The 25471-nt window shown below is 40.3% G+C and overlaps 1 protein-coding gene across 1 annotated transcript in view; it reads left to right on the top strand.

The window, feature by feature from the left end:
• Positions 1–25471, top strand: part of LOC138738842 (dmX-like protein 1) — a 197075-nt gene that overhangs the window by 45454 nt on the left and 126150 nt on the right. Inside the window, 5 exon segments of the mRNA XM_069889924.1 lie at positions 7997–8172; positions 11383–11554; positions 12140–12308; positions 14934–15146; positions 18652–18836. Of these exon segments, the coding sequence (XP_069746025.1) occupies positions 7997–8172; positions 11383–11554; positions 12140–12308; positions 14934–15146; positions 18652–18836 (915 nt within the window).

Here is a 25471-nt window from a genome sequence, read left to right on the forward strand (position 1 = left end):
ACTGCCATCAGCGTTACATCGTCAATGAAGATCAGTGCGCCAGTACCTGTAGCAGCCACACCTGCCCAGGCCATAACACCCCCACCACGTTTCACAGATGAGGTGGTATCTTGGGCAGTTCCTTTATGCCTCTACACTTTACTCTTGCCAACACTGATGCAGGTTAATCTTGCTCTGATCTGTCAAGAATTCTGCAGGCTCTTTGAAATACTTGACAAACTGTGATCCAGCCATCCTGTTTCTGTGGCTAATTAGTGGTTTTCATTTTGCAGTGCAGTCTTTGTATTTCTGTTCATGAAGTTTTACGTGGATAGTAGTCATTGACACGTCAGATCAGTAGTCAGATCAGTGTTTCTGATCTGTCGGAAAGGCTTTTGGGCATTTTTCTTCATTATAATGAGAATAATTCTGTCATCAGCATTGGACATCTTTGTTGGCCTAACAGTCCCTTTGTGATCACTGAGCTCACCAGGATGTTCTTTCTTTTTAATGATGTTCCAAACTATTGATTTTGATAATCCCAAGGTTTGGGTGATGTATCTTACTCTTTTTATGGCTTTTCAGACTCCTAATGGTTTCTTTGACTTTCATTAGCGCAACTCTGGGCCTCGTGTTGAAAAATGGCAACTGCAGAATCCAAATATGATCCAAAGCTTCGAAGCAAGCCTAGCTCTCTTATACCTGCACCAATGAAACAATTAAACATACTGGAGTGCTCACAAACACCGATGAAGCTAAATGTCCCAAGCATTATGGTGCCCTGAAATGAGGGGACTATGTATAAAATGTGCTGCAATTTCTACATGGTCAAACCAAAATGTGTATAAATAACTGAATAAATTCTGGAGTGTGTACTGTAATCACATGTGAATTGTTTAATTACAAATTTAAAACGTGAAGCACTGGGGCAAATAAAGGATAAAATGTTTTAGTCCCAAGCGTTATGGAGGGCACTGTACATGATGATCAAGCTTTTTAAAATTTATTTGATTTGTTTATTGTAATGTGTGTTAAGATCTGAAAAGCTTTGTTTTGCATGCTCTTCAAGCAAGTCATACTTAAGTACAACAGGGAGGTGCAATAAAAAAAAAGTCAGGGTATGGAGTTTTGTCAAAAAGTGCAGGATGTAGTGACAGGAGGACTAAGTACAGGATACAGAGAGAAGTCCAATGAACAATGCAGAGACTCAAGAGTCTCATAAAACAGGAAAGAACTGACCTTGAATGGAAGATGTGTTTTGCAGTTCTTGTAACTCTGACCAGTGGCATGGAATTGAGGGATGTGGGGAAAGGCAAGTAGCTAGATCAGCCATGATCTTATTGTGTGGTGGAGCAGGCTCTATGGGCTGAATAGCTCCTGCTTCTATTTCTTATGTTCTTGGAGATTGTGGCCAGGGTAGGATAGCAGCTTTCCTGAGGCAGCGGGAGGTATAATTAGTGTCAGTAGAGGGGACACCGCCTTTCATTTTGCACTTGGGCATTTTTCCACCTTGTCATGCAGATGCCAGTGTTGAAACTGCTTGGGCTGAAATGTCACTTGTTAAGTCTTTGGTACCCCAGCTGAAACTGGTTTCTCTGAGGACGCAAATCTCAGTGTCAGGATGAAGCTGAGATTGATGTTCCATTCAACCTTTCTGGCTTTACCTGGTACCTTTCCTTGCCAGATAATTACACTTATTACTGTATATGATGGCATATTAGGACCCCTCCCTTTTTCCTAAAGAAAATTGCTCCAAAAAGCCCCCCCCCCCCTCCCCAGGCCTTGCATGCAAACGTCACATTTTGAAGAGCATGGTATTGCCACCTGGCCTCCGTATCAGGAAGGGAGGAATCTCAACTATCTGCCCGGAATTTCCACCTGGCCCTCTTAGCAGGGAGGGTGGGATCTCCCACTGTCCACCTGGCTGCCTGGTATTGCTGCCTGACCCTGGTATCTGGGAAGGAGGGATTTTACTTCTCACCCCCCCCTCCCAAAACCAAGGCTCAGGGCACCACTTGAAGGTCCCCCTCACACCGAACGCAGCTTCCCCTAGCCCTTGCCACCACTGCTGCTGCCACCATCCCAGACTAGAAGGAACACTATGTCCTAGCGTTCACCCTCAATGAAACAGTGCCAAATGATACCATGAGACCTGGCTTACCTGTAAATACACTAAAGCATGTACACCAAAAATTTTTAGATTCTTAATATTCCCGGGGGGGGGGGGGGGGGCGGCGGCAGTAGTCTTCTATGCCCTTGGATCTTGTATGCCATCAAATATATTTTAGTCCACTTTGTATGCACTACACTAATTCCTGCATGTTGTACAAGATATTGGTAAGGCCATAATTTGGAATTTTCTGTGCAGTTCTGATACTCTGGCTATCAAAAGAATATCGTTGCACTGGAAAGGTGTGCACATTTTTTAAAAAAAAATCATAAGGATATTACCAGAACTGGGTGGATAGACCTTGAGCTACAAGAAGAGGCTGGGGAAGATTAGGATTTTTTTTTCCCTCTGAAGCACATGAGGAGAGGGGGGGAAACTTTATTGAAGGTCATAGATAAGGTGAATAGTTGGCCTTTTCCTCAGGGTGGGGGCGTCTCTAACCATAGTGCATAAGATTTTGGGGATGGGGGTGGTACGGGGAGTTTTAAAAGGGATCCGAACAGCAATTTTTTTTCACACCTTATTTGTCACAAAATATCTCGTGTGATAAGAAGGATTATTCTGTAAATAGACCAACAGTTATTGCTAACATAGCATGCAGCCTTGCATGAAGCACAATCTACAGAGAATTGGATTACAATGAAATAGAAGATTAATTAGCACCAAGCAAGAGCAGCAGGAGAACACTGTTATGGGGTATTCTGCCTGGACGTCAGTGACTAGAATCTGTTCTGGGACCCCTGCTCTTTGTGATTGTTTTAATTTATTTTTATAAATGATTTAGATGAAGAAGTGGAAGGATAGGTCAGTAAGTTTGCAGATGATACAAAGGCTGGAGTTATTGATAGTGCTGAGGGTGGTCCTAGGTTGCAAAAGGTTATAGACAGGATGCAGAGTTGGCGGAAAAGTGGCAGATGGAGCTCAAACTGGGGAAGTGTGGGGTGATACATTTTGGAAGATCAAGCTAGAAGGCTGTATACAGGGTTGATGGTCAGATAATTAAGTGTGGAGGAACAGAGGGACTTTGGGGTCTAAATCCATAAATCTCCCCAGGCTGCCACACAGATAAATAGGATAGTTAAGAAGGCTTCATTAATTGGGGTTTGAGTTCAAGAGTCGAGAGGCCATGTTGCAATTCTATAAATCTGGAGATCACATATTAATTTCTGGTCACCTCATTTATAGGAAGGATGTGGAGGCTGTGGAGAGGGCACAAAGGAGATTTACCAAGATGTTGCCTGGATTGAAAAGATAAGTCTTATGAGGCAAGGTTAGCAGAGCTTGAATTTTTCTCTTTAGAGTGAAGAAGGATGAGAGGAGACTAAATAGAAGTCTACAAGATTCTGAAAGGCATAGATAAGGTGGACAGCCGGTGCCTGTTTCCCAGGGCAGGAATAGCAAACACCAGAAGACCTATGTACAAAGTGAAGGTTGGGAAGTTGAAGGGAGTCAACAGGGGTATTTTTTTTTAACCCAGAGAGTTGTGGGTGCCCGGAATTCCTTGCCAGGGATAGCGCTGGAGGCTGAGATATCAGGGGCATTTAAGAGACTTCTAGGCACGTGAATGATCGAGGGTTACAAGGTAGGAAGGGTTTTTTTTTGGTAGGATCGGTACAACATTGAGGGATGAAGGGCCTGTGCTGAAATGCTCTATTTTCAATGTTTGCAGCAATTATTACAGTTGATAGCACCCTCCTAAAGCCATGTCTCCTATCTTTAACCAAAGCTTGAGCTATTTATTGTAGATTTGAGATTTCTTGCCGATATTTTCTCAGTTTGACTTTGGATGATTTAACCATTACTGTGTTGTAACTTCCATATAGATCATTAACAGTTTCATTGGCACACACTGTCAAAGAGTTCTTGCTTCTTGAACGTTAGACCATACACCAACCAGATCACTTCTGGAAAGCCGTCAAATTTAGCTCACTGAACTAAAATGAATGAGTTTTATTTCAACTTGTATTTTTTAAATAATTCTGCATCTTTTCCCTTAACAAAATTAAGTTTCCTGGAAGATACACCCAGTGGAGACTATGTGCTACCTTTTGATAGAACCATCCCATGTTCCACAGGTTCTTACTGAGCTGATTCAAGTAAACCTGTTCTAACTGGTTCCCCATTAACTGAGAGGCTGGCAGGGAACGTGTTTATTTTCCAATTATTTCCTTACCAGAGCAAATGAAAATTACGAGGTTAAGAAAATCTGTCATTTAAGGTAAAAGAAACACAAATGAAATTTTACCCTCCCCTGAATGTCCCAGACGCTCAAGATTTCCTGCCCATAACCTTTTTGAGATTCATGCCTCCTTCTTTAATATTGCACTTAAAATCTACTCCTGTACTCTGGTAATTGTTTGTTCAATTGTGTCTGAGAGAATCACTTTAGAGGTTTTCTTTTGGATTAGTGCAGTCATAAATGTCACTTGTGCGTGCTGTGATTTATACCAAACAGAAATGGAATGTGGTTTCTTTTCTATTCAGTTTGATGTAGCAGTTTCAAATATTTACAGTTTAAATGTTTATTTTGTAAGGTGGACAATAACTTTGCAATAATGGATGTCAGAACTAGTATTAAGGAATATAAAGCACAACTATTAACTGTTACATTTGTGCATTTTAAGTTGTCAAAAATAATTTGTTTTTGATCTACATCAGGAAATTTATGAAATTTCTTGCAGCTGCTATGAAATGCCAGTATTTGGCTGAAAGTGCATTGTTTTGAATTGAATAGTTTTGTTGTCACCTTTACTAAAATACAGATAGAAGCTTCATTTTATGTGCAATCCAGGCAAATCCAACTTGTACAGCAGAGTGCAATATTAACAAATAAATAAGACAACAATGTAAGGAGTAGTGTATAGTTTTAAATTTAAATTTAGACATACAACATGGTCATAGGCCATTTCGGCCCATGAGCCCATGCTGCCCAATGACCCCCAATTTATCTACCTTTTGAACGGTGGGAGGAAACCAGATCCTGCGGAGGAAACCCACAAAGATATGTGGAGAATGTACTAAGTCCTTACAGACAGTGCGGGATTTGAACCCCAGTCTTGATCACTGGTGGTGTAACAGCGTTGCACTAACCATGTAGGGAATTGTGAGAAAGGTCAAAACCACAATGCAGGGAGTGGATAAAAGTCATTATAGAAGATGGTGAAAGATTTGAATTCTCAAGTCCAAAGGAAGAGGGGAAAAGAGAATATGACCAGAGTGGAATGAGACATTTAATATTTTAATAACTCTCCAGAGAGAATATGTAGAGAGATTGTCTGTCTGAATTGTGCTTACCACTCCCTGTAGTTCCTTGCAGTCTTGTGCAGAGCAGATCCTGTACCAAGCTGTGCATCTGGACAGAATACTTTCTATGGTGTATTGGTGAATGTTGGAAAGAGATCTCCAGGAAATGCTGAATTTCTGCACATTTGTGAGGAAATAGTCTTTGGTATCCTTTCTTGGTTGCAGCATCAATATAGCTGGACCAGGACAGATTGCTGGTAAGTGCTCCTGAGAAGTTGAAGCTTTCTTCCACCTTCACCTCAGCATAGTTAATAGATATTGGAATATGTATTCTTCTCAGTTTCCTGAACTCGATAACTAGCTTCTTCATTTTGCTGACGTTGAGGGAGAGGATGTTATCCTAACACCTTGCCATCAGACTCAATCCATTTTGTTATTGTTTGAGATCCAGCCTATGGTGATGATGTCGTCTGCAAGCTTGTGGAGTTTGAGCTGTGTTTGGCTACACAGTCATGACTGCATCAGGTGAATGGCAAGGGGCTGATTATACAGCCTTTTAGACTTCAGGGTAAGGATTATTTTGGAGTAAGTGTTGTCACCAATCCTCATTGCTTGCAGTCGACAGGTCAAGGAGTTGAGGATCTAGTTGCAGAAAGGAATGCTGATATCTGTATTTCAGAGTTTTGCCGTGAGTTTGTTCAGCATTATGGTGTTGAAGGCAGAACCATAAATAGGATTCAGACATGAGTGACCTTGTTGTTTAGATGTTGCAGGATGGAGTGCAGGTTACAGAAGTATTGCAATGATAGTGAATTGATACTGGATTGGAGGCTGGAGTTAATGTAATGAGATTTAATTGTCATATACAGAAGTATAATGTACAAATGCACCAAAATTATTTCTTGCTGCAGACAAGAAGATACATAAAATACAGCAGCTACAATAGATTAAATTACCACAATATCCCAAGGCAGAAGATGAGAAAATAAATGTCAAAGGATAGTTGGATAGATATGCACATTTGCAGTTGGTGCAAAAAAATAAGATATTTCAACAGTGCAAACAGGTCTTTTAGTTGTCCTGGACTAGTTCATCCTATGGGTTATGATACCACAGAGAGGTTCGAGCCTGGTAGCTGTAAGATTAAAAAAAATGTATTGAACCTTGAGGTATTGGACTTCAGTTTTCTGTATCTTCTGCCCAAGGATAACTGTGAGAAGAAATTGTGACCAGGGTGATAGGGGCTCTTGATGATATGGGCGATGACCAACCTTGAGAAGCACTTCAAGATGATTGATGTCAGAGTCACCGGATGATAATTATTGAGGCATGTTGTCCTCCTTTTCTTTGGTACCAGAATAATAGTGAACTTCTTAAAGCAGTTGGGAATTTTAGCTTGTTGCAAGAAGTTAGTCTGTGAATACTCCTTCCATTTAGTTTGCACTGATTCTCATGGCACAGCCATGTGGACCAGATGGTTTTTATTGGTTCACTCTCAATAAGACCAATCTGATGTCTGCAGTGGTGACCTTGGGGTGCTGATACAGATACACATGAGAGCATCGAGGATGATGATGAGGCTTTCTATTCAAACAGCATAACATTCATTGAACTTGTCAAAGATAGATGCGTTGATGCCTGTAATTCTTCCCAACTTCACTTGAGCTTGTGATAGCATACCTATATTTCCTCAATTGGAAGGTGTCCGTAAGGCTTGTCTGGGGCTTGTTTAGGTTGCCTCTTGGTGTCCTAAATAGCTTTTTGGTGGTCTTATCAGGTTTTCTTGTATACATCAGGGTCAGCTGACTTGAATGCTTCAGTGGAGAGTGAGTTGTTCGATACATCCATGGTTTCTGGTTTGCCAAGACTCTGATTGTCGTCCTTAACCCATTTGCCGATGAAGTTTGTGAAAGCAGTGGCATACTCATTTTGGTTAATTGCTGTAAAAACACAAAATGCTGGAGAAGCTCAGCAGGTCAATGCCTTTTATGTAGTAAAGGCAAAGAAGCATAACTGACATTTCGGGCTTGTGCTTTTCATCGAAGTATTAAAGGCACAAGCCCAAAACGTCAATTCTGTATCTTTGCCGTTGTTATGTAAAAAGCACTGTTTGACCGACTGAGCTTCTCCAGCATTTTGTTTTTACTTCAACCACAGTGTCTAGAGAATTTTGTAATTTGCTTTAGGTTAGCTGCTGAGTTTGTGAAAATGGACCAGTGAACTGACAAAGCGGTCACATAGTATGTCAAAACTGTCCTTATACGATTTTCTTTATTGGGTTCTCGCATTTCAGCTGCTGCTTTTTGGCAGGAAGGAGAAACAGTCTGGTGGCCCTAATTCCTGAAATGCAGCCAGGGATGGAACGGAAGGTGTCTTTGGACGTGCAGCAGTGGTTGAATATGCCCATGCAGGGCAGGAACCATATTGATGGTATTTTGGTAGCCCACTCTTGAAGTTGGCTTGTGTAGCCTCCAGCTACGATGAACAAGGCCTTGGAGAATGCCATTTCAAATATTTTTGATTTTTGTAGTAGCACCTAGTTGGTCAAGTGCTAGCCTTGCCTTTCTGAGATGTAAAATGTTCATTGTGGTTCTCTCTCCTCAGGATGATTGTCTTGTGAAAGTGTGGTACAATTCCAGCAGCTGGCAATCAGCAGTGATAACACCACTCACTCCAGTTGACAAAGGAGAAGAAGATGTGGATTTTTCCTTTGTGTATTTAGCCCACCCTCGTGCTGTGACAGGACTTTCCTGGCGGAAGACTAGCAAGTATATGCTAAGGTTAATTGAATATTTTGAAAACTGATCATTGTATAATCACTGGAGATGGGCAATCTTGTTCTAACCCAAACATTTTGATGAAAAAACAACTTGAAGCTCAGCACTTGAATTCCTTTTGAAAGGGTTTTATCATTCATGTTTTTTATTTCCACAACCTCATAAATTTAGTTCCAGTATCTGTTTTGTGTGTGTGTTTTTTCCACTTTTTAATTTGTTATCTTATTGTGATATTTTGAGTTTGTTCAAGTTTATTTATCACCCAATTATACAAGCACAACCCAACAAAACGGCATTCTTTGGTCCAACACACTGAAAACACATATGGACATATAGACAAATGATACATGTGCACAGTAGTTGTATACAAATAGTAAAATAAATATTATTGTATAATAAATAGTTGAATCACAAGGTTTATATTTGGAGTTCATTGATCATTCAACCATCTCACTGCCTGTGGTGGGGTGGGGGGGGGGGAAAGACTCTTTTCAACCTGACCATATAACCATTTACAGCACAAAAACAGGCCAATTAGGCCCTTCTAGTCCATGCTAAACAATTTCTCCCATCTATTCCCACTGGCCTGCATTTGGCCCATAACCCAACATACCTCTCCCGGCCATATACCTATCCAACTTTTCCTTAAATATTAACATCACTGTCATTTCTATCACCTCTGCCGGAAGTTCATTCCATACCCCCACCACCCTCTGCATGAAGAAATTCCCCTCATTTTTCCCCTTTTACACTCAATCCATGCCCTCTTGTTTGACTCTTCCCCCACTCTCAATGGAAAAAAGCCTATCCACATTGACTGTATCTGTCCCCCTTATAATTTTGAATACCTCTTCCATATCACCCCTCAATCGTCTACGCTCCAGGGAATTAAAGTCCTACTCAACAATTCCCTGTAACTCAAACCCTGAAACCCCAGCAACATTCTTGTAAACTCCTCTGCACTCTCTCTATTCTGTTTATATCCTTCCTGTAATTCGGCAACCAAAAGTGGACACAGTAGTCCAAATTTTGCCTCACCGATCCCATAGACAACTTCAACATACATTCCAATTCTTGTATTCAATACTCTGCTTTATGAAAGCCAACATACCAAATGCCTCCTTCACTACCCTAGCTGAAAGATGCTGCCTGTGGAATGGTAGAGCTCCTCATGGATCCTGGTAAATCCCATCACTTGGTAGGGGAGGAGGCTTCAATAATCTCTCTTATGGTCCTATGGATTGACTTCCAATCTGATGCTCTACAGCAACCATACCACACTGTGATGCAACTGGCCAGGATGCTCTCGATAGAGCTCCTGCAGGAAGTTGATAGAATGGGTCTGATAGCCTTGTCTGCCTCAGTCTTCTCAGGAAGTGCAGTGGCTGTTGTGCCTTCCTGATAAAGTAAGGAAACGTTGTGTGTCCAGGATAGGTCACTTTTTAAGTGGACTGTGGGGACTTGGTGCTCTCTACTTCATTACCAAGTTATTGATGTGTTGTGGAGTGTTGTTGACAATGGCCCTCCTGAAGTCCACAGTCATCTCTTTTGTGTTCACATTGAGCATCAGGTTGTTATTCTCACATCATTTCACGAGATTTTCCACCTCATCTCTGAAAAGCAACTCAGTATTTTTGCTGATGTGGCCAACTACTGTTGTTACACCTGCAAATTTGATGACCCAGTTGAAGCTGGATTTGGCATTACAGTCATGGGTCAGTGGTGTCAACAGGAGTGGATTGAGCACCCAGCCCTGAAGTGCACCAGTACTTAGTGCAATGGTGCTTAATATTCTGCTTCCAACTCAAAAAGACTGGCCTTTTGTTAGAAATTCTGGAATTCATTGACAGAGATGGGTGTTGAGTTTCAGTGAAGACATCTCCTCCATGAGCCTCTGGGGTTTGACCGTATTAAGGGCCACGACAATGAAAGGCACCATTCTCCAGCTGGGACAGGTAAGAGTGGAAGGACAAGGCTTTAGCATCGTCATTGAAAGGGTTCCATTTGTAAATGAAATGAAATGGTTCCAGTGTCTCTGGGAGGTGTTCTTTGAGGCGTTCTTTCACCAGACGTTCAAAGCATTTCTTAATGGTGGAAGTCGGTGCCACTGGGCAGTATTCATTGAGGCCTGTTATTGTCACCCACTTTGGTACCAAGATATGGTGGCTGTCTTGAAACCCATGGGGACAATGGACTACTGCAGTGAAGTGTTGGTTATGTCCATAAGATCCTCTCTCAGGTGGTCTGCATATTCCCTCAGTACCTGACCAGGTATGTTGTCTGATTGGTCTGCCTTACATGGGTTCACCTTGGAGAGGGTGACACAGGCAGAAATTGCTGTCATATTGAAGAAGTACTTGGATATGTAACCAATGGTTAAGAACCAAGTGTTCATTTTACTCCCAATACTTCATGACATTTTAAAGTGGGATTTGGAACCTTGGAAACATTCTCTGACTGCTATTTTTCCCACACTGTTAAGGTTGACTATTTCTTGGCACATTTTTAGGTTTTTTTTTCTTCCACACACTCTCTTTGTCTCCTTTTTTGTTAATCAAAGACAATTGTGTAACATCAATATCTGTATTGTGTTTAATGTAGCACATGACAAAATGATTCATTAAAAATAAGTTACATCATGGAGCTACTTTGTTTAATTTAAATTTCCATCACTTGATTCATAACCACTGGTTACATATCCAAGTATTTCTTAAATATGACCAGGATTTATTTCTCTGTCACCCTTTCAGGCATCGTCCAGATCTCTACCACCTTTAGGTGAGAAAGCTTTTCTTGATATTTTTTCCCCCAGAGAGTTCCCTCCACTTTAAATCTATGATACTCATGTTATCAACATTTCTGAGTGAAATAAGATCTTCCTCTATTTCACGGGCTATCATTCATAATTTCTGAAGATAGTATGCATATCTTACTGAATCTTGCCATTTCTGGCAACATCATTATCAATCTCTGTGCTTCCTCACCAATGTAATCACATTTCCAAAAATATGGTGAGTGGAATTGTACTTACCGTAACTTGTTTTAAGACCATAAGGCATTGTAACAGAATCAGGCCATTTGGCATATTGAGTCTGCTCTGCCATTCGAATCATAATTGATCTAGCTTTCCTCTCCAAATGATGTTTCTGTCTTCGCTCTATAACCGTTGACACCCTTGCCAATTAAAATTCTATCAACCTCCTTTCATCACAGGGGCTCTGTGTGCAATGTACTGATGACCTGCTGCAAAGACAATGTTTGTCGGTTATGGGCAGAGACTTTACTTCCTAGCGATAGCTTGCTTTCTGGTGAAAGCTACAACCAATTGTCTGAATCCATCATTACAAACAGCAACCTGAAGAGGGACATTTCCAGTCGGGAGAAGGTACAACATATAAGATGTGATGAATTCAAGTATTTTTTTTCTGAAGGGAAAAATACCTTTTTGATATAACTTGTTTATTCTCCTTAATCGTGCTCAATGGCTATGGATGTCATGTCATGTTTAAACTTGGAGAAGATCAGATGCTCAATTTCCAATATGAATGTAAAGTTTCAAACACTGTGGGGACCCTTTTGAATTACTTTTAAAATCTTTGATTTCTTATGAAGATAGAAATGTTGACTCATGAGGTAATTTATCACTGATAAGAATTCTGTCATTTTGGCCAAACAGCTTCATTCTTGGTAGTGGATTTAGATTTTCCTTTTTAATATAAAATAATATGCTACCAATATAATCTGTTTGATTAAATAGTGGAGTACCTTGGATGAAATGATATGATTTACATATTTTTTTGTAATTATCTTTTTTGACTTTTAACGTGTACTCTGTATTTTTGGGTGTGAAATTTCAATGTTAATAAAAATATTGAAAAGAACTTGTTTTTTTTCTTAAGTGTTAAGCATTTAGAAAATAAATACAGTTAGATTCTTTTTATATCTTGGATTGATTTGAATTGTTTTATAGTTAAATATTGGACCTTTTCGAATTGGAAGGAGGAGATCATCTGGTCTTGTTGCACATACTGGGTATTTACCCCATCAACAGGATGCACATGAACTACATAGGAATGCATCTCTGCATGCAAATTCACTCTGTCATTTTCATTTAGCTGCTAGTATTAATCCAACCACAGGTAAGAAAGTTAAATACAATCCCAAAAATTCATTCAACACTTCTTGTGAACATGAGATTTATCTTGATGGACCTCGTTATTCTGAATAATCGCATCTATCTCTCTAAACTCTTGCCTACTTGTATCTGTCTTTCTTTAGCTGCTGCATAAGTTTTATCCATGCTGTAAACCAGTGGCTCTCAACCTTTTCCTTTCCACGCACACACCACCTTAAGTATTCCCTATGCCATTGGTGCTCTGATTAGTAAGGGATTGCTTAAGGTGGTATGTGGGTGGAAAGAAAAAGTTTGAAAACCATCTAATTGACTCGTTATGTGCACGGTTTCCTAACTCCAAAGGAAATGGGCCAATGACAATTTTTCTCAAGCAAAATATTTCAGTAACAATTGGGTCTAGAACAGTGATTCTCAACTTGCCCTTCCCACCCACATCCCACCTTGAGCAATCCCTTACTAATCATAGCACCATTCACATAGGGATTACTTGAATCATCTTTCCATTTCAATAAAATTGTTCATCTGGCTATCAATGTGGTAAAAGCTCAAATTTTCTCCTAAAACTGGAATGATTGTAGATACTGTAATTGTAGTGCAATACAAAAAAGTGCTGGAGAAATTCAGCAGGTCACGTAGTATCTATAAGGAATAAAGGGTAACCAATGTTTCAGGCCTGAGGTCTTTGTCAAAGTATGAGCAAAAGACAGATAAGCATCCAAATAAAATGGTGGGGGTAAATGTGGGGGAGAAGATAAGAGGAAGGAGCAAGGGACAGGGGTAGGAGTACAAGCTAACATGAGGTCAGAGGTAGAGATAGGTGAAAGAATAGAAGAGGGAAATAAAACAGATAAATGATAGATGGTGGGGGGCAGGGGAAGGATAGTTCCCATTGGAGAGGGAAGAGAATGGAGAGCATAACAAAAGCTGCTTTCAAAAAAAAATCAACAGTTGCACAAAGACTGTAGTTTGTGATCCCCTTAAACTCCTTAGCGTGATGTTTAGGTGGATGTTCAGCTTGAGTGAATAACAATTCTGCTTTATAACAATAGATACTAGTAATATTATTTAGCTCAATGCAGTCAACCTTATTCTGAAGATTTGACGACAATTAGAGTATTTAAGGCAGCAGGCACAGACAGCATGGTTGGAGTAGCAGTTAGCCCAATGCTAACGATCTGGACTTGGGTTCGAATCCCACGCTATCTGTAATGGGCTTGTACATTCTCCCTGTGTCTGCATGGGTTTCCCCGGGGGCTCTGGTTTCCTCCCACCATTCAAAAATGTATCGGGGGTGTAGACTAATTTGGAGGCACAGACTTGTGGCCCTTTGGAGATACAATCTGTGCTGTATGGCTAAAAATAACTCCATTTTTCAAAGGTATAGTGGATCTGCTCAAATTCCTCTCTTAATTTCTTCTGTCATAGATTGAAATCAATTTTTTTAATGTAATCAGTAGCAGAAAAGTACAAAAAAAAACATCTAAACGACTGCTTTTATGGTGAAGAGGGCCCATAAACTTTGAGGAATTCTTAAGGGGGCCATACGGAAAAAAATGTTGAGAATATCTGATCTAGATTAACAAAATAACATCAGTTAGTTTTCCTTTCACAGAGATGCTGAGTGTAACTATGGCACTTTCACAGCAATTTCTCCAAAATCTTAAAACCTGTCTTCAAGGCTCAAGTATTCTGCAAGCAACATGTATGATCCATCAGGCCAACAGACAATCTAAAATTGTTAAGATAATTGTGCAAACATCTCACATTTGATTGAAACATAATAAATTCCATTACTTAACATTGTACAGAAAGAAACTGTGTTTTGGAGAGTAAAGAAAATGTAAAAATTTTCATGCTGGTTTTAATCCATTTCTCATTGTTTTTCTTTCATAATTTTAAATGTATAAATATTCTTAATTTATATAACTACAAACAGAATCACACCTGAGTTACATGATGTAATGTCCCATTTATGTTTGGGGAAAACTAGATACAATATTAAAGATGGAAAGTTCCAATTTATAAAATTGTGGGACCATTATTAGAATGTTTTTATAATTGGAAGAATTAGCACTATTTTTATGTTCCAATTGTTCTCTGGTGGGGGGTTCACCAGTGGTTCTACTTTATAGTTTTTTTTTTAATAATTGATTCTACTTTATAGTTTTTTTATTAATTGATAAGGTACCTTGATTAGAGGGAAGGGGAGATGAAGGTTTGTTTTATTTTATACAAGTTATTTCAACAAACGGGTTTAACATGTTTGCATAGATTATTTCGATTAAATGTTTTTGAGGTATTTCAAGCAATTATTGATGTAGTTTTATTTACTTTAATCATTGTTTTTTTTAATGTATGCTTACTTATATACAAATAAATTATTTAGTGATTATCAGTTCTATATTTATGCTTTTATGTTAAATTCAATAAAAAAATGTTGAAAAGAAAATAGCAACTTTCCTGTTTAACTGGTTATATTTGTTCAGAAGCATGGAGTTGCCAAGTTGTATTTATTTTGTAGGATGCTTGATTGGAAATAAGTTAATATCTCTCAAAGTTATGCAGATGTTCAAAATATCAAATTTAGCAGAATTCATTAATTTGGATTTGTAAATTCTCCTTTGAATAGACAATCCACTCCTGCCTTCCATCACTTCAATAAGTTTAAATGAAAATGAAGAAACAAATGGACCCTTTGTAGTCCATTGGTTAAATAATAAGGAGTTGCATTTTACCTTATCAATGGAAGTCTTTATGCAGCAACTGCGAAGGAGCTTGGAGCAGCAATCTCCAGAATCTGAAACGGAGGAATTTGGACAGTTGGAGAACAAATCTGATGAAGGTATTGAATTGTGCATGCATACTTCATACTGTAAAATTAGTTGCAGCAGTGCCATTTTCTGTGAGAAGTTTACCTCGAATGAAAATGTATTCATGTTAACAAATTTTCTTGAACAATCTATTTAAACAATGAAATCCATTTGGTGCAATTTAAAGAAGCCATTGTTGGTAAATTGAAACTACCGAGCTGTTTTATGAATGCAATACTTTTTAAAACATGAGTAATATACAGTATTTAGTTTTCCTGAATCAATCAATAAGATCGCCAAAGTTTCAAACTTCTGCACTGTAATTCATTGTTCTATTTATTGGTCTAAATTTCATTGTTTTGAGTTTTAGTCCATGAAAGTTGGTTTTTATCCTTAAATAGATCTTGACACAATTCAGCAACTTGATACGCCATTTGAAAATTTTATTTCATTTGATTTTGACTTTATGGGTGTTGAAGGAAAGGAAAATACAATATTTGGGAAGGAGACCACATATATTTTGGTGCACCATTCATATGCCATCCTCTCCTCAATTTCCCATGCAATTGCAACAAAACTTCCTTCTGTATCAAAATTCTCGCCAGTAAAGCAAAATGTTTCGCTCTTTTGTCGACTGCCTTTTACTTCCTGTGGATACTGCGTGATCTCCTGAGTTTCACCAGTGCTTTTGTGAACTGCAGTGGACCACAATGTTTGCAAATTTTGTCCTTTGTTAATCTTTCGCTCTTAATATATGTTTTGGAGCCCTTGGGATTTTAACTAAAAAAAAAAAAAAATACAGCTTATCCTTCGGAGGGTGGGAGGAAACCCAAGCACTTGGAGAAAACCTCTGCAGATCACAAGGAGAATGTACAACCTCTTTACAGATGGCACCCGATTCAAACTCAGGTCACTGGTGCTGTAATAGCGTTGCACTAACTGCTATCCTTACTGTGTTGCTTCCTTCACCTTGTCTGCCTGAGCCATCTCATGTTTTTTCATCCTTCAGATTTTCTCATTGACTCTCTTCTTGCATTCCTCAAGTACCTCATTTGTTCCTTGCTGCCTTTACCTTCTTGACCAAGGCATCAACATCTGTCAAACACCAATGTTCCTTGTACTTTTTAGCCTTAAAGTCTGTATTCTCAAAATTTCACCATTTGACCCATCCATTAACCAAGCATATAGTTGCCAGAAAATCACCTATCCTAATCCACATTTTCTGATGCCATCAAATTTGGCCATTCTCCAATTGAGCACCTCAACCCGAGGACCAGATCTGTCCTTGTCATTACTTTCAAGATAATTATTGAAATTATGATCACTAGATCCAGAGTGTTCTCTTGAGCGTGCTTCTGTCTCGTTCCGCAGCAGGAGATCCAGTATTATACTATCTCCAGTTGGACCTTTGTATTTTGATTAAGGAAACTTTCTGAACATATTTGACAAACTCTAACCCAGTCATTCTCAATGGGAGCCACAGCACATTCAAGGGGGGCACAGACTGAAATCATATTTTTTCTTTGGTTGGAGAGAACTAAACTTCACAGGGAAGGGGGCCCATAAACTTAGAGCAAAGTCTTTAGGGGGGCATAGCCAAAACAAGGTTGAGAATGACTGCCAGTCTGACCCATTGAACCCTTTAACAATATAGGACCGGTCAATATGTGGAAGGTTTAAAAATCACCACTGTCACAACCTTGTGCTTCTTGCAACTGTCTGCTCTCTTTCTACAAACTTGCTCCTCGAATTGCTGTTGACTGTTGGTTGGTCTTTAATACAATCTCATCAATGTAGTCAATCCCTCATTCCTCAATAATGAAACTTTTCCTGTCCATTGTTCTTTGGTTCTCTGCTTCTCTACCCGTCACATCTTTCAATGTTTTCTCCCAACAATCACTGCCAATTCTCTTCTTGTGCCTTGATGGTCTCCTTTAGATTTAATATCCAAGATTTTTATTGACTAATATCATCTTTAAAACTATTGTCAAATTCTATTGTGCAACTGTTAATCTTCCCCAAAGGTTCCTTGACAAAATAAAATAATTAATCCTTTGACAGATTAAATTTTGTGCAGATCAATGCAAACAAAAATAGTTAAGAACAAGGAAAGGCCACGATGATGATTGCAATTCTGAAAGGAGTTCAGGAGTAAAGAGACCTGCAGTGTATGGCAGCAACACTTTGAAGTTAGCATGTCAAATCAATAAAGCAGTTTAAGAGGGGAAAAAACAAGGAATCTGGGTTTTGTAATTAGAGACTTGGCAAAATGCTGGTTCATCCAGCCATCACATTTTATCTAGAATACAGAGGTTTTCAGAGCCCTCATGGGAGATTGAAATAGGAAGCATTTGATAATTTGATCAAGTTTTCAAGATCATGGAAGATTTAAGCAAAATAACTGTTTATGTTAGCAGAAATATAACCATATAACCATTTACGGAGCGCAAACAGGCCATGTCGGCCTTTCGAGTCCGCACCGGTTCACTAGAACAACTCCACTAGCTCAAACCAACCAACTCTGGCTCAGATCTTTTCAGATATTCTTGGTTCAGTACTCCCAGCACGTGCAAAATTGCAAATCTAAACCCATTACTCGAAGGCGCATTACCACACTGTCACAGTGCGTTAAAGATTGTGAATATCATGTTTTACTCGCAAAAAAATATACAAATCTAAGCAAACATGATAACAGTGAAAGAAAACAGCATAAGCTGGAATTTCATTCCCTGAATTTTCAGTGAGGATTGCCTTTGGTGGTCTCACTCTCCCTGACCAGAAAGGTACCTCTCGGATTTTCAGGACTCAGTAAGTATGGATGCACCATGGCCTGGGCTGAAGAATCAAGACGAGGGAAATCATAAGGAGTATTTTTGATTCTGTAAATTTCCGGCTTTAGTAGGATAGTAAATGCCATTTTAGAAAGGGATTGAATGACTTTTTGAAAGACAGTCTTGAGATACAGGGAACAATGTAGTTAGTGGATTGTTTTTTCCAAAGTAGCAAGGGCTCAGTGAACTGCATCCTGTTCTGTAACCATTCCAGGGATTACATTTCTGGCAGAAAGCAATCGTACAAACATACGAGGTTAAAATGCTGTTCTTGGATTGTATGTGTTGCTTGTGGGTTCATTACTTGGTTTGCCCTTTGAATCATTAAACATTTTGCTTTTCCTCAATAGAAAGTTTGCTTTCCGAGCATGATTTTGCAAACTTAGTGCATGAGGTTAGGTGATGGAATTGAACGCACTGTAATTCCAAATAGCACTTAACCATATAACCATTGACGGTACGGAAACGCGCCATGTCGGCCTCTCGAGTCCACACCGGTTGACCAGGTAGAATGTAAAAAAGAACCTACTTCCTTATGAAACCTAAAACACCAGAACAGGAAAGAGAGTTTTTGTAGACAATTACTGGATCCAAAGTTTAGTTTAGTTTTTGTGTATGTGCGTTCACAACCATATTTTTTTTTAAAAATGAAGATATATGCATAAGCAAAATGATTCATGATCTATTCTTGTTTATCATTTTACAGACAAAGATGTTGGAGAAAAAACTTCTTCAGCTGTTATGATTGATCATAAAATTGATGTTCTGTTAGCTGAATGGAACAAAAATGCAGACATGCTCTTCAGTATTCATCCCATGGATGGCTCCTTATTGGTGTGGCATGTTGACTGGTTGGATGAATATCAACCTGGGATGTTTCGCCAGGCACTGGTAAAGTCTTGTGTTCCTTTATATTTTGTGTCTAATGAGCCAGGTATCTATTTTCTTGTAAATTATTTAATATCATGTTTGATGTATATTCCAATAAGAATTTTTAAGAAAAGGTGTTGAGAAGTTTTTTTTCCATATTTTAATATCTGTGTGCTTTCCTCTCTGACAGGAGTAGTTCCATTGTCAAACACCATGATACATGTGTTACAACGTGTGTAAAGCTCTTTCTGTCCACCATCCATTTACTTGGCAATCTGATGATTTGGCATCTGGCTCACATAGTGGTGTTTGCCATGCTTCCTTCTGACTCATCCGGTCTGGGTTCATGTGCTTTTGATTTACCAGGGCCTTGGTATCTGTACACTCTTTAAACTTAGGTAGATCGCGAGAAAATTTATCACAGTGCGCTATGACATATAAAAATGGAACTTCTTACAACTTTCATTCATTTTTGACATATAGTACAACTCCGATTATCCGAAGTCCTCAGTTATCCAAAAAAATTTTTTGGACCTGAACTGACCGGGGACATTGGGCTACTAGCGGCAGCAGCTGATCTCGGGCTTCTGGTGCTGTCGGGGGTCTCAAGCTCCTGGATGGGAGCGGGTCCCTACGGCTCCCGGCATGAGTGGGGCCTCGGTGGGGAGGTGATTGGCAGTGGCCAGCACTTTTTTTGGTGAGAAGTAAACATTATGTTATTGCTTAAAAAACTCTTGCCTTGTTGTTGTCTAAACACTGTTACAAATGATTTGCTGGGCTGTTTTTAAAAAATGACCAGTTCTCCGAAAATACCGTTTATCAGAAATGGGGCCCAGTCCCGACCATTTTGGATAATTGGAGCTGTACTGTAATTACATGTTGGAGTAACATGTAGGAAGTGGATAGAGAGGAACAGATATTTGTTGTTTACTTGGAGGTCCAGAAGATGTTTGATTGAGTGAGAGCTACAAGTCTTATTCATAAGATGAGGATGTGTGGAGTTGGTGGGGGGGGGGGGGGGGGGGGTAAATTATTAGCAGTGATAGAGGATTGGTTGTCTAATCGAAGGCAGAAAGTTGGGATGCATAGGTATTTCTCCAGTTGCTTTTCGGTGCTGAGTAGAGTTCCTCAGGTGTCGGTGTTGGGCTGGAAGCTATTCATAATACATACATTAATGATTTAGTAGAGGGAACTGCATACAGAATAGAAAACTTTGCCCATGATGTTAAACTGGGGAAAAACTATTTGTACAAAGGATGCAGAGAATCTGTAGAGAGATGGGGCGGCAAGGTTGGCAAAGCGGTTAGTGCAAAGTCTTTATAGCGCCTGCGATTGGGACTGGAGTTCGAATACCACGCTATCTGTAAGGAATTTGTATGTCCTCCCCGTGTCTGCATTGGTTTTCCCCGGGGACTCCGGTTTCCTCCCACTGTTCAAAAACTAACTGGGGTTGTAAGTTAATTGGGTGTAAATTGGATGGTAAGGACTCGTGGCTGAAAATGGGTCTAAATTTTATTTTTAAAAAAATGGTAGATTAAGTAAATGGGCAAAAGTGTGACAGAGTACAATGTTTGTAAAAGGAAGGTCATTCTTTGCAAGGAAAAGTAGAAGATGTATAAAAGGTGAGGGTTTGTTGCTGCTATTACATGAATAACGATAGGTTGATTTGAAAAGTAGAAGATATATAAAAGGTGAGGGTTTGTTGCTGCTATTACATGAATAGCAATAGGTTGATTTGCTGCTGGAACAAGTAATCAAGAAAGCAAATGGGATGTTGGTCTTCATTGCTAGAAGGATTGAATTAAAGAACAGAAGTTCTGCTCCAACTTGACAGGGTAATTAATAGTGAGGCCAAACCTTGAGGACTGTGTACAGTACTGATTTCCTTGCTTCAGAAAGGATATGCTGGCTTTGGAGGCGCTGCACAGAAGATTCACCAGGTTGATTCCAGAGGTGATGGGATTCGACTATGAGGAGCAGTTGGGTCGCCTGGGATTATACATTCAAAAGAATGAGAGGAGATCTTGCAGAAGCATACAATATTATGGAAGGGACAGATAAGAGATTGGAAAGTTGTTTCCACTGGAAAGTGAGACTTGAACTCAGGAACATTGTTTCAGGATTCAGTAAAGTAAATTGAGGACAGAGATGTGAAGAGGAACTGCTTTTTCCGAGAGAATAGTGAATCTGTGACCTACTTTACGTCACGTCTCCAGAATGGAGGACCATCGCCTTCCCAAGATCATGTTATATGGCGAGCTCTCCACTGGCCACCGAGACAGAGGTGCACCAAAGAAGAGGTACAAAGAAAGCTCTTGGCGCCTGCCACATTGACCACCGCCAGAGGGCTGATATCACCTCAAACCGTGCATCTTGGCGTCTCGCAGTTTGGTGGGCAGCAACCTCCTTTGAAGAAGACCGCAGAGCCCACCTCACTGTCAAAAGACAAAGGAGGAAAAACCCAACACCCAACCCCAACCCACCAATTTTCCCTTGCAACCGCTGCAACCATGTCTGCCTGTCCCGCATCGGACTTGTCAGCCACAAACGAGCCTGTAGCTGACGTGGACTTTACCCCTCCATAAATCTTCGTCCGCGAAGCCAAGCCAAAGAAAGTGAATCTGTGGAATCCTTTGCACCCTGCCTCAATAAATATATTAAAGAGAATTACATTTTTTTCCCATTGCAGAGGAATTCAGGTGAAGCTGAGACCTCAGCCAGATCAGCCGTGATCTTGTTGAATGTCAGCCAGGCTCAATGGACTAGTCCTGCAATGATTTCTTCTGTCCTTGTGTTCTTATTTTGATGAGTTCTAAAAATGAAATTGTTTCATTTATGGAGAGATGCTTGAAATTACAGTGCAACTCTGATTATGCAAAATAATCAGGACTGGGCCCATGTCAGACAAATGTTTTTTTTTCCAGAGAACTGGTCATTTTTTGAAAAACAGCCCAGAAGCAATGGCAAATCACTGTATCAATGTTTAAACAACAAACAAACAACAAGGGAGGGTGTTTTAAACATTAAAATAATGTTTAATTCTCACCAAAAAGTGCTGGCTTCTCCCAACCACCACTGCCAATCCCCAACATGTCCCCACTGATCCTGGGGAGACTTCCTGGGCTGGTGGAACACTCGTTAACAAGTCGGTGGGCTCCTGTCTCCCTGGTCACCAAAGCTCCCAATGCCATATCTTTTCCTAGGCCTACCACACGTACACCGGGGAAGTAGGCTGAAGGGAGGATTTGAAGTCATCGACAGCATCCAGTGTGTCAAGGAGGGAAGGAAGGGGATGGGAGCTGATGGAATGCCACTAAGCCTGAGGTCCCACTCCTGCCCAGGAGCCTGCTCTTTTTGATGATGCTGGGACAAGGGATTCTTCTGACCGCTTGCAGCTAGGAGACAATGGCATGCAGTTTGAGAGGGAGAGTGGGAAAGAAAATTGATAGGAGAAGGTAAAGAAGAAATAGAAAGAGTGAGGGGAGGGTGTTACCTGAAACGAGGGCAATTGTTCTAATTTCATGTTGAGTCATTTTTTTTCAACCTGTGAGGTCAGTTGGCGCCAAAAAAAAATTCAGATAAATTAATATTTCTGATTTGTTTCTGTTATCTTCATATATCCAAAAATTTTTAAAAAGACTTTGGATAAATGCGGATTTTGGAGAGTCTGATTTTTGGATAATCAGCTTTTTTCTACAGGAGCTTAACCTTTTATCTGGGATTGTCGAGACCGGATACCTGCCATTGTTCAGAATCTTCCAGATATCTGAATCATTTTGGTTTCTGTCCCTTTAAGCCCGCCCAAGTCGTGTTGCGCATCCTCGTATCCTTCCCCCTCACCCACCCAAGTTAAACTGCCGTCCCTCCACCTCGCCAAATTGAGTTGTGCTGCCGTCGCTCTAACCCCCACCCCAACTGAACCAGCACCAGGAAGACTGCCCCTTTCTCCGTTCACCAGCACTGGTACACCGGTTTCCACTGCGTGGGGGATTATGGGTAGTGATGAGAGTCATTGAGCCACTGCCAGGCCAGTTGAAAGTGCCGTGACGTTTGAGGCAACTCGAAGGCACTTATAAAGTAGCAGAATGCAACAGGATACATGAGAGTTGAGCTAGGGTTGCGTCAGGTTATATTTGGTGACAAACTCCATCTTTGATGAGCATATGTTATCTCTGGGAAAAAGAAGTGCCGGTTTTTGGAGGTTGCCAGTTTTTTCAGAATTCAGGATAAAAGTTAGGCACTTGTACATCAAATTTTTTAATAGTTTGAAATGCTCCACAGGCTTGGAACAAATCTCGATTACCGTATATGCTGTCATAAAGGATGACCCTTGAATTGCCTCCTAAGATGTTGGTTTTGATATGATATGACCCACCACCCACCTGCCCACCAACAAAAAAAATATCTGGCACTTAACACAGACCAGTGGATACTGTTTTAATAACAAATTACCATGTAAAGGTTTCAATTTTATTTGGATATTTTAAAATAAACTGTTGTTGGCTCCTGTAATAGGCTGTTTAACGCCTGTACAGAGCTGATTACAGTCCTACTGGGTGGAAAGACCCCATGGGGGAGCACTAAGACTTCACTGATAGCTAACAGCATGAGTGACATTCTATTGGAGCCATCGAGAATATGGCAGCAGTGTTGAGACTTCGCCATCGAGGTTCAGATTTTAGACCTAGCTTATTGGACAACCCCCTGATTTTAAGGTGAAATTTTAAAGTTTCGGATCTTCCTATACAACGGCATATATGGTAAATGCAGACCCTTCTATTTACCCCAAGAGTTCTCATCAATGATTCTCAATGGAGTTTGTATCATTTCTGATGCCGATTACAAACACCTGTGGAACTGCATGATGTGGTCAGTAAATACCCCAATATACTACAAATCATAATTGTGAACCTTAACCAGGCCTGTTTCCAGAAAACCCCGATCAGTTACCACCAGCATGTAACTTGCTGTACCAAAGGTCCCAGCACACTTGATGACTTCCATATGAAGATTAGGAAGGCATTTTGGCAAGTCAAATTACCTGACTGTACTCCTTCTGCCTTCATAAAAGTGAGCTAAAAAGAAAGGCTTTTGAGATCAGGACAGCCAGAACTTTTTCGTGGAAGGCTGAAGAACGGTAACAGGACTGCCATGAGTCAATGGATTGGATGGTGTTCAAGAATTCAGCTGAGGATCTGAATGATTATATCAGGATTGTTACAAACTTTATCAATACAAGTGTGTCCCCAACAAATCGTTCAGGGTTTTCCCAAACCAGAGGCCTTGGATTAACAATGAGATCTAGAACCTTCTGAGAACTAGATTATGATATTTTAATCTAGAGATCCAGACACCTCCGCAAGGAGTTGCACAAAGCAATGCCTGGTAAAGTGGTAATTATGGATGAGAATGGAAATAATGAAGGATATTGGACAGAGTTGGCAGGGGCTAAATAGCATAACCTGCTACTAAAGCAAATCCACTACAGTTAGGAGGCAGCAAAGCTTCTATCCCAGATTTGACCCGTTGCCTTCCATCCCTGATTTCACCACCAGAACGAGGGATGATCCTCTACTGTCAATATCCAAGGATGACAAGAGGACTGTCTTCAGGAGAGTGAATCCAAGGAAGTATTTGGTCTGGATAGAGTATCTTGCTGAGTACTGAAACCTGTGCTGACCAACTTGTCAATCTTCAATCCGATACCTTCAACATCTCACTCCTGCCGTGACATAGTACCCACTTGTTTCAAACGGGCCTCAATCGTTCCTGTGCCTCAGAAGAATGTGGTAACCTGCTTAAATGACCATTAGCCAATGGCCCTCTCTCCGGCTCCAGACCAACCTTGGAACAGCTGACAGCAAAGATGCATACATCGGGATGCTCTTTATCAACTGCAGTTCAGCACTCGGCACCATCATCTCCTGAAAGCTCTCACCAAACTCCAAGACCTGTATCTCAACACTCCACTGTGCAATTGAATCATGGATTTCCTCATCTCCAGTCCACAATCAGTGAGTATTGGGAAAATCGTCTCCTCCACAATCTCTCTATCAGTACCGGAGCACCATCAGATTGTGTTCTTAGCCCCATCCTCCACTTCCTAAACACCTATGTCTGTGTGGCTCAGTGCAATAACTCCTATCTACACCTGCTGATGGTACCACAGTAGTGGATTCTTTTTTAAAAAAAAAAGTGGGGGGGCGAGATGTCAGCATACAGGATAGAGATTGAAAACTTAGCTGAATGGTGTGTTTACAACAGCCTCACACTCAATGCCACCAAACCAAGGAGCTGATTGTGAACTTTGAGGGGAAAACCATAGGTGGATGATCCAGTGATCGATGGGGGATCAGTGGTGGAGAGGGTGATCAAATTTAAATTCCTGGGAGCCACTACTTCAGAGGACCTTTCCTGGACCCAACATATGAATGTTAAGAAAACTCGTCAGCACCTCTACTTTCTCAGGACTTTGCGGAGGTTTGGTAAAAAATTTAAAACCTTGGAAAAGTCTGCAAATATGTAGTGGAAAGTGTGCTGACCAGTAGCATCGAGGTCAAAAATGGAGGAACCAAAACCTCAGAGTGGAAAGGCCTGCAAAAGGTAGTGGACTCAGCACATCACAGGCAAAATTTTCCCCAATAATCTACATGGAA

This window comes from Narcine bancroftii, chromosome 1 (assembly GCF_036971445.1).
Source record: "Narcine bancroftii isolate sNarBan1 chromosome 1, sNarBan1.hap1, whole genome shotgun sequence".
Taxonomy (NCBI): domain Eukaryota; kingdom Metazoa; phylum Chordata; class Chondrichthyes; order Torpediniformes; family Narcinidae; genus Narcine; species Narcine bancroftii.